Genomic DNA, 15038 nt, shown 5'->3' with positions numbered 1-15038 from the left:
ACTCCAAGGAAGGATTCGTGATAGCCTTTATGTTTTTCCCACTTTAGAATGTCCTCTATATCTATCTGTTAATACTACTTCATACAATTCTGCTGTGAATACTTATGACCTTTGGCATAGATGTCTTAGCCATTCTTTGTCTAAAATTGTGCATCTTGTTACGCGTTTAAACGATGTTCCTTATAATACAAATGTTTCTTTTTGTGATTCTTGTGCAAGAGCTAAGGCTCATCAACTTTCTTTTACACACTTACACATAGATTATACTGCTCCACTGCAACTTTTTTTGTTGATATCTAGGGACCTTCTCATGTTGCATCCACTCAAGTTTCTATGTATTATGTTGCCTTTGTTGATGCGTTTTCCAAATATACTTGGTTATATCTCATCTCACACAAATCACAAGCCACCTCTGCGTTTTTACAATTTAAATCACTTGTAGAAAATCAAATTGGCTATTCTTTAGAAACCCTTCAAACTGATAATGCAAAAGAATTCTTATCTTTGACCAAAGTTTTAAACATATATGGTATTTCTCACATACTTACTTTGCCACATACACACGAGCAGAATGGCTCGATTGAACGCAAACATTACCACATCGTTGACACTAGTTTAGCTCTTCTTACTGCCGCTTCTCTCCCTTTTCGGTTTTGGGATGAAGCGTTTTCTTCTGCAGTTTATATTATCAACATCTTACCCACTCCTGTTTTAAAAAATCTTAGTCCCTATGAAAATAATTTTTCTTGCAAACCTGATCATAATTTTCTAAAGATTTTTGGATGAAGTTGTTATCCTTTGCTTCGCCCATATAATCAACATAAGTTTGATTTTACATCTTCGTTATGCTTATGTCTTGGTTATGATCCTCATCGCAAAGGTTATCTTTGTTTAACTGATTCTGATAAAACTATTTTTTCTTGGCATGTTATTTTTAATGAGTATATTTTTCCTTACTCTATGCCTGACACTCCTTTCAAGCTTTCTGATACTACATATATTGAACCTCATCCTTCCCCATCACCTTTTACTGTTGTCTCCATTTCTCCTGCATCATCTTTTCATGACAACCATACTGAGTCATTGCCTATGTTACCATCTGCATCATCATATTCTTCTCCATCTCCTACTTCGACACCAATGGAAGCTCCAAATCTTAATATTCATCCTATGATAACCCGTGCTAAGGATGACATTTATAAACCCAAAGTTTTTTAGTTCTCTGTTACCACTGACTCTTTTGAACCCTCCACGTACAAACAAGTTATGGCTAATTCTCATTGGTTTCAAGCGATGCAAGATGAGTATGACGCACTTATGCACAACAATACCTGGACATTAACTTCACTACCTTCTGCTGCTAACATTGTCGGGTGTAAATGAGTTTTCAAAAAGAAGTATAATGCAGATGGCTCGCTTCAAAGATACAAGGCACGGTTGGTAGTCAAAGGCTTTCATCAACGTGAGGGACATGATTTTACAGATACGTTTAATCTTGTTATTAAACCTACTATTATTCATTTAGTGGTCACAATTGCCTTATCTTCTTGTTGGCCTATTCATCAGATATACATTAACAATTCCTTTCTTTATGGTGATCTGGATTCCTCTGTCTATATGCAACAACCTCCAGGGTTTACAAGTTTTGATAGCTCTCTTGTTTGTCATTTAAACAAAGCAATATATGGTCTCAAGCAAGCTCCTCACTTTTAGTTTCAGAAACTCTCCAACACTCTTATTCGCATGGGTTTCTCATCTTCTAAAAGTGATATCTCTTTGTTTACTTGTTTCACTACTATTGACACACTTTTTCTCTTAATTATGTCGATGGTATTTTAGTCACTGGTAGCTCCTCAAGTTTAGTGCAAGGTTTTATTCAACATCTCAGCTCTATTTTTGCTTTGAAGGATCTTGGCCAACTCCATTAGTTTTTTGGAGTTGACGTTACTTGGCTTAATTATAACACTCTTCATATTTCACATTTCAAATATATTCAAGATCTTCTCAGGCATATATGAACATGCTTGATTCTAAACCTCATCCAACTCCCATGGTTTCCTCCCTACGTCTTACCGCTGATGACTCTGTTTCATTTGATGTTCCCACTCTCTATCACTCTGTTGTTGGAGCTCTTCAATATGTTACTCTCCCTCGGCTTGAACTCTCCTTCTTCGTCAATAAAGTCTGCCAATACATGCACAACCCACAACAAACTCATTGGAAGGCTGTTAAGAGAATTCTTCGCTATCTTGCAGGCACCGTGACACAAGGTTTACGTCTTTACTCTTCTCCAAGCTACTCGATCGTTGGTTTTAGTGACTCGAACTGGGCCACTAACTTGGATGACCGAAAATCAACCTCGGGTTACTTCATCTTTGTTGGTCGAAATCTAGTTTCATAATCTTCTAAGAAACAGAAGGTTGTCTTCTGCAGCAGTATCGAGGCCGAAATATAGAAGTGTAGTTGTTGCCCTTGTTGACATTATTTGACTCACGTTTCTGATGCATGAACTTCGCGTTCCCACTTCAACACCACAAATTTGCTCCGATAACATGGGGACAGTTCAACTTACTGTCAATCCAATCATGCATTCACGTTCAAAACACTTTGAGTTTGACTTACACTTTGTTCAAGAAGACTATGTGCATGATAAATGTCTCACGCTTCTTCACTTGTCAGCTCAGTTTAAGTAGCAGATATATATTCACAAAACCTGTCTCTTTGTTTCATAGTTTTAAACCTAAACTTAAGGTATTTGATTCACCTAACTGTGTTCTAAATCTCTTTTTTTGAAGTTCACTTTATTAATATTATTGTTGCATTGTTTTAATCGTCGAAGATGGTGGAGTTTAAATATGACATATGTCCTTCTCAACTTTAGTAAATATAAATATAATTTTAAGACTGTAAAGGTGTTACTTATTTTTTTTTCTTTTTTTAGGAGTAATTAAAGGAAAAGTAAATTAGGCTGTAAATAATGATATTGAAATAGAATCATACAAAAATTATCATAAGAGTCTCACCATTTATTGAAATGATTTTTCATCTTCTTTCATTCAAACATCTTATCATTTGTTAAAACTACTATGATTCTTATTTGTTAAAAAATCTCGCCATTTCTACCAAATTATTTCTCATCTTCTTTCCTCCAAACGCCATATACATTAATTTTATTTTCTCCCATACATAATTTATCAAGTTCTGCCTATACATAAAACCACTAAAGATAAGTTATTTTAATAGAAATATTTTCTATTTTTTTAATTTTAAATTAGAGAAATGTTATCTTATTTTTAAAACTCCGTTTCAAAAAATTGCATGAGAAATATGAAAATTAAGAAAAAGAAATAATTTTAGCATTTTTTTAACATAAAGATAAAATATAAAAGACTGTGGAATAATTTTTTTAACCCAAAATAATAAGTTAAGAGATTCATGCTGGTTCGTACTATAATCCAGCCCATCATGACAACAATAACAAAGGAAACTTTGAAGAACTGTCCTGTAAAGACAGTAGTTTTCAATGGAGTGGATTAACTTGTCACTTGCCTTCTATTCTTTTCCTCCCTTTTTATTAAGCAATGTAATCGTATTTTTACGAGTAGTTTAAATATTTAAGTCATCTTACACATTTAGAGTATTTGAATAATTTCTCACTCAAGGATAAAAAAAATCAGTTTCTTACTTTCACTTCTATACCCTTTTCTTTTCTTGATACATATCGTCGTATATAAAATGGGTATAAAAAGGATTATTACAGTATAAAATGTTAGAAGCAAATGAAATGTTTTCCGTGTCAGTACTATAAACTAGTAGTACGCGTTCTACCATACAAAAAAAAAAATAACAGAATTTAATAATTATGATAGCTGGCAAAAGATAAAGGACGAAAATTATTGGTTTGGTAACAAACCTCAATAATCTCTTCTGAAGCATAGATTGAACTGTATCAGCAGCTGGTGTTTGTGTCACTTTGTGCTTGCTACAGTTGGTTATGCATGTATAAGCTTGAGTTGGTTAAAAGCGTCGCAATTTGGCAGAAGAAAAAGGAACAGAAATGATTGAAAAGTGTTCAGAAAGTAATGAAAACGCATGATTCCATCCAAATACTTTTATATCGCATCTACCATTATTACGGCCCAATTTAGTTGTGAACTATAGAATCCAATTCCGGAAATTGTTATGATATTTAGCTTCTCACATCTAAAAACTTCGTTCAGGATTTAAAACGTAGTTCACCAGTAGAAACTAGTCTCTTCTAGATTAACTCCTACAGGTTAATTTAAATTATGCCATGAGAAAATATCATATTCTGTTTATTACTAAAACTTGAAAGACTACAGTGGAGTGGCATGGGTTTAGTTTCTGAGCTAATGGGAACAAGAGAGGTTGTTTTTGAGGCTATGGTAGTAGCTGAACAGCATGGAGTAATGTTCAATGAAGGGTGCACCAATTCTTGTGACCAGGGACCCAATTTGGGCATTTGGGGCTGAAGTAATTGGAAACAACTTTGGAGTTGAGAAGGTCGAGAATGGGCACATAAGTGACGCAACGAGGGGTCTTGTATTGGTTTATGGAGGCACCTTGGCTAAGAGCAAAGTCCATGAGTTTGTCAAACGTGCCATCCTCAACCACCCTAATTTCCAAGGCTCCAATACACTCTGATACCCTTCCCTGCCGATACACGCTGTTCAGAGATTCTTCAATGGCCAGGCAACAATCACCAAAAACGGAAGAAGGAATTTCTATGGTTTGGCCATTTTTGTTGATTTCCCAGTAGAGAACGTAGTGGCCTGGGATTGTTGACGTGTCCACGCAACTGGTGTATTCAGTGAGAGATGCACCAAATTGTGGAAGGTGGTCTGCACCAGTTTTCACAGCATTGTGGAGCTCAACTTCGTCGGTTTTGTCAGAATCAATGCTGAGAACCACATTCTTTCGACACACGAAGTTGAACTGAGGAGCCTTGTTCTTGAATCCGGCTACACGGAGGATGTCGCCAACCCGGTACCTATAAAGTCCTGTATCTCATGATTCATAACTAATTAACTATTGCAAGTCAGAAAGAAAACATTTTTTTATCATCTGTGTGAAGATTAAGGACATCATTATGATCACTAAATCATCTGTTAATCTATTAACTATGAACCCATTCATTCTCTTGGACCAATATTTATATGACATACATTAATTTATTTTGATTTACAAGAGAGACTTAATAGTCTCAACATTATAAAAATGATATAATTCTAAAATTAACTGATGATCTATGTTTTTATTAGTTAAAATTAATTAAAAACTATAATGAAACTCGTTAAATAAGAAATGAATCCACCAAATTTTATATTTTTAATAATTTTCAGTGAAACTAGAAGCATGTGTTAATAAGAGTTTATGCTAGCAATTGTCAAATATAAATATATTTGTGCACCTTGAAACTATGGCATTTTATAAGAATTAGTTCATATTTATGTTTTCATTTATTTTATATCGTTAAACAGTTAAATAAAGATAAAAAAAACCATAATTTTAGGAGGCATAAGCACATTGAAGTTGTTTAATTACCTGCATAAGTGGTGACCACAAGCTCATACTCTTGATTCATCTTCACATCAACAAGATCTACCAAATGTTCATGCTCTAGGTTAGAAATGGAATCAGTATGTCCATTGATCTGATCGACAGGCAAGAATTCAAAGTAGGCCATGGTGGGAATGAGTGTGTAAGACACCTCACTTGGGTTACACAAGGGGTTCAGGTTCAAGCCAAAGTAGCACTCAGAAGAAGCATACATGGTGCACACAAGAGGAAGACCATTGCTATAATAATCCAATATGGGAATATACTGAGACATGGTTCCCGTGACAATAACATCAACATACTTGGTGTTAGGCCATATCCTGGTAATGATTCCCTTCCACGATCCCTTCACGCATTCGGCTTCAATGAAATCCGCAAGCTCAGGATTTGGTTTGAGTACTTTCATCACAGCTTCTCTCACTGAGGGGTCAGTGATTTTGGTGTCTAGGGTGCCCGTTCTTATGTCATTGCACAAACAAACGAAGTGCTTCTCGAGGAACTTAAGGGCACGAATGAAACCGGAGGCGAAGACTGCCCCAACGCGAAGAACTTCCCGGTTTTGGCAAAGGCCACAGAGCAACTGAGAGTACATGCTTTGGTAAGAGTGAGGGCAGAGAATGGTTTCATTGGGACTTGTGTAGTTTGTATAGAGATCATGTTTCTGGGGCTTGAAATGTGAGCTTTTGTAATAGCTGGTGAGAACTGGACGAGCAAGGAGTCCAGAAGGAGTTTTGGCTTCTAATTTTGTGAACAGAAAGTACATGCCTTTGCCTTCGTCCAAACCAGGCACAAACTGATCCATCACTGGCATCAACAGGCTATAAAGCAATGTTCTTCTCTCTTGTTCCTCTTCGATGGTAGGCATCAGTTTTCTCTCCCCACCAGACGTTCCAGAGCTTATTCATTCAATAAACATATCACAGATTAATTTCTGCTACGCTGCTTAATTGTACCAAGAGATTCTTTATGAAAACTGTGTCAACACTATGTCAAAAGACCATGCAAACATTTGATTTTCTCCAACCATGTATGATCAGCATTAATTTAATTGCTCAAATTTTCATTTCATTCATTTCTGTATAAATATTTTCGATTCAAACAGCACTGCCAATATTAACATTTTACATCACTCTACTGATATCATTTCTTATACGTGTATATATACAAACTTTTATAACTTTAAGTCAATCATATAAAGAATTACAATATGATTTTTTAAATTATTATTATTATTATAATAATAAACACCTTTATTATATAGAATACCATATCTATATATACACGCACATATATGTGAATAAGTGCATATATTATTACAGTTTTATTTAGAAAAATTTCTCTACTAATATTTACAGGAAAAAAATAAAGAAATAAAATTTCTTCCTTAAACCAAAATTTCTAAAATCTAAGTTGCACACAAGTTGATTTTAGTATACGAAATCATTTTAAATGATTTTTTTCATAAATATCTATAGAGAAGTTTATTTAAATAAAATATTATTCATCAGGATCTATTACATGATTCAAAATTACCTCGACCTCAAACTCATAATCATGTAATTAACTCTTTCTTAATTATAAACGGAAGTTCTCGATTATCTATCACATAAAGTTCTTCAGTTAGAACTATAAACATAGCTCACGACAATGAAATAATTTATTCATATTCATTTTGCTATGATGTGACAACTCATGCATTAATAAACAATTTTGTTCATATAATAATTTAGTATAAACTTCTCATGCCATTTTTTTATCCAGGCAGGAAATCTTAATACATACAATTTTTAAGCATATAACAATTTTTGTATGTAAAACTAAATAGAATTTTTTTCAACACATATATTAGGTTTTTAGTTTAGTTCTTCGACTTTGATCTCATATCATGTCTCTATGACACCAAATTCACGTGTGAGATTTATAACAAATTCTTATAAAGTTGACCAAATAACAGTGTGAAAAACTGAGGAAAGGGGTGTAGTAGAAATAATTTAAGGATCATAGTAAAACTTTTTAAACTTAATTAAGAGATCAAAGTGAAACTTAAAATGTGGATAAATTTAAAATAAATAATAATAGAAGAAATAAGGCAAAGTGAAATGTATAGAGATATATGAAAGTGATTGGTGAAGTTGTAGGGGGAGATATATTTACCTAGTGAGAAATTCTGAGATGGGTTTGGAACATAAAATTGGGGAGGTATCACCGTTGGCTATTCGATCAATATCAGGCTTCAAATCCTCGTAATTGACCACTGGCACGAGCTTTTTGAAAGTGATTCTGTCAGTGCGACCATCTAGGCCATGGCGTTGGAGGTACTCAGCTTGTGCACTGCAAGAAAGGATCTCTGCAAGCACCTTTTCTTGGATTTCATCAGCGTTTCTGGTGACCTCTTCAATGTACTCCAGGGCTCTCTTATTCTCCTGGATCATACTAGTGCTACTACCATCACCACCACCACCACCATCTTGAAGCTGTTTTGGGTCGTGGCACAGGTGCTTTGGAGCCTCAGGCATGGCTACAGAATCAATAGCTATCGAGTTTCGGAGTGTGGAACCAAACATGCACACCTAAGGAGAAACAAGAGTTGGGTTTAGGAAGAGAAAAGTTTGGATTGGAAAACTAAACAAAGTGAAAGTGCATTATATAAAGGCAAACTGGGAACCCTCTCGAGAGTCGTCCAAACAAATAGGACAAAGGGGTATAACTGTAAACTTCAAAATGTGACTTTAATTAATTTCCAAGTTATGTAATTGGAACTTTGGAAGACCAAGTCTATCATGCAGGGGTTTAAAATATGGCTTTACAATTTGCTTCGGCAACCGGGAAAGTATATGATTTCTGTGTGATTCTAGAGAGAAAGTATTATTATTATCATTATAACTATTTTTTATATAACATGTTATTTTTTTATCTTGGTCACATAGAAATTGATTGGAAAGATGGATATAGTGGTGTGAAAGTGGTTGATAAACAGGGAAGTTTGAAAGAAAGGAAGCATAAGTGTATAGGGTACAATTACCGCGGCTGTTGTTAAGAAAACCACCAACAACGTTGGCTGCGGGGTAAGTAGATTACGGCTATAGTTGCATAGAAACAGGTCATTACATATTTTGGTGTTATTATATTTTTTGCCAAATGTTGTCTGGTTGAGCATACTAATAATTAATGAGTGTATTAAATGTTCTTTGACTACTACTCTTACTAGCAGGATCCATATTTTTAGCTCTGCTACTGTATATAAAACAGTTTTGTTAGTTATGACTGAAACTGATGTTCATAGATTAGACTATTTCTTATATTTTTCTTTTTGAAGAAATATTTTTCTAATGACTTTACTTTTCCCTACATATTGTTATTTCTTGTGAGCTTATTACTGCATGCAATCCACTTGGCTAGTTAATTAGGTTGGCTAGTTAATTAGGTGTCTTGATTAGTGTGGAGTTTATGTTACGCGTGTTAGCGTTGAAGTTGGTTGATTTTTTTAATTTTCATTCATTTTTTACCGTTTATCTCGAGCAATACATTTAATTATGTCAATTTAGTCTTGCAAAATGTTTGAATTGTAGTGGTTAGGGAAATTTGACATGTTAGAAACAAGATCATCTTTGAAGGTGAAGTAGCGAATCATTTAGAGAATTTTTTTTTGACTCAATTAAAGGTTTGATCTTGGATTTCATCTAAAATTTTATCTGCTAGTTTTTCATATTCAAATTAGTTTCTTGAACCTTTGGTTTGCTTACCTTCGATTTAGTTTTGATTTTTTAACTTGTTGGTTTATGATTTTGGAAAATCTTAGTAGAGTAGTTTGATAGACTTTTGAATTTTTTTTATTTATTTTTTGTTAGTTGGCTGGTTGTGGTAAGTTATATAAAGATTTGTTAAGTATTCCATATTTATTTATATTATTGTTGATGAAAAAATATAGCTACATAGATAATTTTTGGGAAAATGAATGTTAATGATGAACAGTGAATTTCATTTAAACTGAGACATATATAAGATCTTTAAAGTGTTAAAAAAGATGAGATGAAATTGTTTTAAAGAAAATTATATATAAACAGTGGTACATAAGGTGTTGTCTTGTAAGTTGTAAATGCTCAACTTTTTTCTTTAGACTTTTAGGGCAGGGGTGGCATAAAGGTTTTGGTTATTCGGTTAGCATCACTACAAATATACAATATAACTACCTAACTATCCAACACTTGATAAAATGAATGGGATAGATGCTATATTTTTCCAAAATGAGGACAGCGATAGATGATGCAAATACAAACCTTAAAGTGTTGAGTAAATTGTTCATTTTTTTTTTCTTTCAGGACCCATCACACTGATTCACTGATTCTGTACACTACCCACTCCACTTCCTCTGATTAATGCGCTACTTTCTCCTTCAATTTGAAAGTCGCTGTTTCTCGTTTAATTAATAGAAATAACATTTTATGAAGATATTTTGTAATACATATTAATGAATCACGTTGTATATACACGATATAAATAAAAAGAGATAATTATATAGATTCATGTAAAAACGTTGCGTTTTACTTTAGTGTGTTATCGTAGTCAATTTTTACTTTAATACTTTATATATATATTGCTGAGAAACTCATTTAACCGATTAAGTGTAGAACACTTCCTTCGTTACAGTAATTTGAATTTTGGTGGCAACAGGGTCTGGTGGTCAAGCAATGAGTTTGATTTGCTACTAAAGAGTGATGGATCTTAATATCAAAATCTAAAGACTCGTGTATTCTTTACATTAATTTTAATATTCACTTTAACAATGCACAATAATGGCATACTCGTTATAAAAATAATAATTATAAAAGTCAAAAAAATGTATACCATAGACAAGGCGAAATTTAAGACGGCACGTAGCTTTTACCCTGTTTTCTAATGTGATACTAATATAAACTATAAACTAAGATTATGAAGCCAAATAGTAGAGGGTTACAAACTCATATTTAAAAACAAAATGTACTTGAAGATCATTCAGATATGATTTAGAAGTTCATATATCTCCACTCCTTCAAAAAAAAAACAGTAGTTGGGATATTAAATGAGATCAGTAAATCAAATGAAAGAATTTTTTCAATTTTTTTATAGTTAGGATTTTCCATACAACACTATGTCACAGAAAACTATCTAATAAAGTGAAAAGTTTATAACAATAAAAAAAGAACAAAGTATTTTTTATCAAAAAAAAATAGATAAAATAAAAATAAAGTATTTCATAGATATTCAACTCTTATAAAAAAAATCTGTAAAAAAAAAAAATCCAAACAACAGACATAAAACCCTTATTTGAGGTTCATTGTTGAGACCCTTAGAAACAAAAAGAAAAAAATAACCATCCAAGAAAAGAAAACACAAACAAAAGAGCAAGAAAAAAAAATATTAAATGATTTGACACTACAATAAAATCATAAAATAGAAACCAATTTTTAGATATCAAAATAATTAGTTGCAATAATAACTAAATTAGAGACCATTTTAAAAACTAAATAAAAAATTGATTTCTAAATTAGTTTCTATTATTGTTAAATAGTTTCTAAAGTGGTAGTTAAAACCTTGGTTGCTAATTAGATACCAGAAACTATTTAACCATAATAAAAACTAATTTATAAACCAATTTTTTTTGTTAGTTTCTAAAATGATCTCTAATTTAGCAGTAACAATTTATTTGTATGCTTCTTCAGTTGATTTATAATAATTGTTTAATTTTTAAATAGAGTGGTCTCTGTCAAATATATCTTAATTTTAATTATTAATAATTTTTTTAATTTTTAAATAGTATCTAATTTAATCAATATATTAATTAATTATTTTTTATCTTTAAAGTTAATTTTTATTTAATGATTTTTAATATTAATTCTACCTCCTTTTCTAAACTAAGTAATATTAATTTAATAATTTTACACAAAATAGTATATTATAAACAAATATCAATTATGTCAAAATTATATCAATTTTTTGTAACTTCACAAAATTATAGGATGCCATCAACTTCACTACCACACTAACACCTCATGCTATTTTTTTTCCCAATGTTTAAAAACCGAATCACATAAATATATATATATATATATATATATATATATATATATTTACATTAAATACATCTTGAATCCACAGTAATTTAACTAAGAATGAAGATTAAGAGAAACTTAATTAGTTTTTTTAATAAAAAATAATAATAAATTAAGAATACTAAAGATATTACAATCCATATAAAAAAAATCCCATAATGTAATTTTATATTAACTAGTTTACCATTATCGTTACTGATAATAAAAAATATGGTCCCTACTCAAAATTATATACAAAAAATCCAGCCTATATATTGCCAATTTATTGAAAATCTCATTAACCTATATAGTATTATAACAAAAGTAATAAATTAATTATATTGGTAAAATAATAAATTTGAAGACAAAACGGTTAAAGGTGAAGATTTTTCCAAGTAAAAACTTGTTAATAATTAGAAACCCAATTTTGGGGCACTCTAAAGTGGAGAGTCTTTATTTATGTTTTACTTTTCTCTTTTTAGCGTATAACTTGTTGAATCATATCAGGAAGTTGTGTCTCTTCACTTTTTGTCTCTTTATCAGTGTTTACAATATTTTGCTAGTTTATAAGTTGCACGTCTTTTAAACGATTGTTTCTTTGGAAACACGAATACGATGAGTAGAATAAGATTTTGACTCAACTAGCTAAGAGAAAAATATGAGGAAGTTCCTCTTCATACAAAGTATATATTTATACGAATGTCATTGATTTTAGTAAAATTACATATAGGGATTTACAACAGCACATGAGCACCAGGGAGACGAATACTATTATATTAACCCCAAAAGTTTAAAGTCAAACAAAAGTTTTGTATAGTTTTGGGAGATCATGTTTACCAACTCTAGTTCTGATTTATTGTGAGACTGTAAATTGCTACTATTAGTCTCTATTATATAAACACAAACCAAAAGAAGACAACTCTTGATCATGTGTTTCAATGCTTACTCAACAATTCCAACGCTGACGAAAAGTGCAGCTTCGAGGGTATTCGCGTTATTAATTCATGTGTTTTTCTTCCGTGGATTGTTGCTTTACGGGTATCATCAACTTTCAAACCAAATTTATTATTATTTTATAACGGGGTGTTGGGGTCTAGATAACGATTGTTTTGTTTCTTCTTTCGGCGCTCCGACGATCAAGTCAATCAGGATGTCAGCTCTCGGTTGTCAAAGTAATGTTGATAATGACGTACCAGATTCTTGAAATCTGTGCTATTTATATTACCTTAATGGGTCTTCGTTGGTGGACCGGATTAGGAGGTTGGTTCATGTTTAGGGTTGTGCTAAACCGCTCTTAATTATGGATTAACCTTGCTAACTTGGTCAACCCATGACTCGGTCCACGTGTTATCACGTGACCTTATCGTGGTCGAGTGGTTGGGTGATTCGAGTTTCTGACCGAGTCCCGAGTCGTTCGGTCATGCCAATACAATTATTTTTATTTTCTCTACAAATATCCACCAAAATTATAAAAAAAAATTAAAGTGCAGAATATATTTTTCTATTGTTTGCTTTTTTATTTAAATTCTTCTTATTTCTCTATCAAATCATTCGCATAAATTCATGTATAAATCACTTTCAGTTTATAATGAAATTTTTAAATCAGTGCTTGTTCAAATATAATAAATTGAAGTTAACTAAAATGACTTCAATTTGAAAAATAATACCGGTAAATAATGCATGTAAATTTGAATAAATGTAATAGACCAAATATAAAAAGATTTTCATAAATGGAAACCGCCTTGAAGATAAATTCAAAAAAAAAAATAGTAAATTTCATTATGTTAAGCTATACTCAAGTATATATAACATGCAGTTTGTAAATAATCATGAGAATAAGATGATTTTGAACTGTAAATGTAAATAAATATGTATCTTAAATCTAAATATTATGAAATAAAAAGTAATTAAAAGACTTCAGCCAATCGTGACAATTAATATAAAATTAAAGATTAAAATAATTGAGAGGTAAATTTCTGAAGAATTTAATTTATTCATTGCTAAGTTAACGTAATTAAATATATATTCAACTATTTTTTTGACAACATATTTTTTTTAGTAGAGTCTATTTAAGATCTTTTAATAACTTAGTCAATTCTGCATAGTTTCCATTACATTAAAAAAAAAAATCAACCAATCTCTTTTAAATTTCATCTTTATCAATTTCTCATTTTTATGGATAATAAATAACACTTAACCCAATATGATTTCATATTTTAAAATTAAAAAACATCATCATATTAGTATATAAACAAACCAGACAAGCTCAGAAGACTGGGAAAGTTACACGACTGGGAAACTGGTTTAGTTTGTTTTTGCAGGATTCGAGTATTGTAGAGCAACGAAAAATGTAGCAGCAAGAATTGCAAGGTTGATGGAGATACGATAAAGGAGGTGTAGTGCTGGAAGTTCTTAGGTTTATTATTTATTACTAAAAAAAATAATACAAGTTTTAAAAAAATAACGGGACTTGATAAACAAATTATATATATATATATATATAATTTCATCAATAAAAACAGTACTGTTATTTGAACCCAGCGAGTGGAAACAAATTGAATGTAAATTTGTAGGGTTTGTTTTTTAAAAAATGAATTTGAGGTAAGGATAAGCATGTATAATGAATGATGGTTAGTCTTACTAAAAAGAGGAGGTGGTGAATGGTGCCCCAGTGACGGCCTTGTGGAACTTAGAAACTGACGTTTGTCCAATGCCCTTATGCCACCTACCTAACATAAATGTCTTCAACCATTGCAGTGAAGATCCCTCTCCATTAACATTAATTATGATGGGGAGACAATAGCAACTCCTTATACTATATTGTTAGGTAGTTAAAGTGTTTGCTGTTATTTACTCATGATCTTAAATGTCTGTTTCCTCTCAACTGCCTCATCACGGTATTTCACATGCCATTTTCTTATACAATTTAATAAGCCTCTATAAAGTATGATGAAAAAAATCACCCGGAAATAATACACATAATTACAAATTAACTTTAAAAAATAAACACACAAAATTTAACGTGATTCGGTCGCCAATTACATTTTACATTCACACGGACAATTATTAGATTTTCATTCTATCATATTACAAGTACAATGATCTCTTTAAATATATATTATAAAAGGGACACAATAATTAAGTTCACTCACTAAACATGATGTCTAGTTAGCTCAATCCAATTGGTCTTGACTTCATACCCAAGGTGTAAGATATATATACAAATAGTTTTCTATAATAGATACCCTTGTAGAATCATATACATATTAATGCTACAAGAGAAAATATTAATGCTTTTCATTACATATTCTCTTTCTGGATATTGAATCCTACTGCATGCTTGCATTATGGTTTTCTTAGCCTTTATTTCATGATTTATTAGGGTTGTGC

At 31.6% G+C, this 15038-nt stretch overlaps 1 protein-coding gene across 1 annotated transcript; it reads right to left on the bottom strand.

Moving 5' to 3' along the window:
* Window positions 1–4249: 4249 nt before the first annotated feature.
* Window positions 4250–8197, bottom strand: LOC137835515 (indole-3-acetic acid-amido synthetase GH3.6-like). Its single transcript, XM_068644054.1, has 3 exons — window positions 7735–8197; window positions 5566–6476; window positions 4250–5021 (listed from the first exon to the last, which is right to left on the bottom strand). Exons 1-3 carry the CDS (start codon window positions 8142–8144, stop codon window positions 4435–4437), a joined length of 1908 nt encoding a protein of 635 aa, XP_068500155.1. The 5' UTR covers window positions 8145–8197; the 3' UTR covers window positions 4250–4434.
* Window positions 8198–15038: the final 6841 nt, after the last annotated feature.

The sequence above is a fragment of the Phaseolus vulgaris genome, chromosome 5 (assembly GCF_000499845.2).
Source record: "Phaseolus vulgaris cultivar G19833 chromosome 5, P. vulgaris v2.0, whole genome shotgun sequence".
Taxonomy (NCBI): Eukaryota; Viridiplantae; Streptophyta; class Magnoliopsida; order Fabales; family Fabaceae; genus Phaseolus; species Phaseolus vulgaris.
Note: the sequence above shows the minus strand (reverse complement) of the source record. Positions and strands in the feature narration are given on the sequence as shown.

Excerpts from the sequence above, each read along its gene's own strand:
- LOC137835515 (XM_068644054.1), bottom strand. The coding sequence starts at position 8,144 with ATGTTTGGTTCCACACTCCGAAACTCGATAGCTATTGATTCTGTAGCC. Across the intron at positions 6,477-7,734 it reads ATCTCAGAATTTCTCACTAG|CTCTGGAACGTCTGGTGGGG; the intron begins GTAAATATATCT and ends TGAATGAATAAG. Across the intron at positions 5,022-5,565 it reads TGTGGTCACCACTTATGCAG|GACTTTATAGGTACCGGGTT; the intron begins GTAATTAAACAA and ends CATGAGATACAG.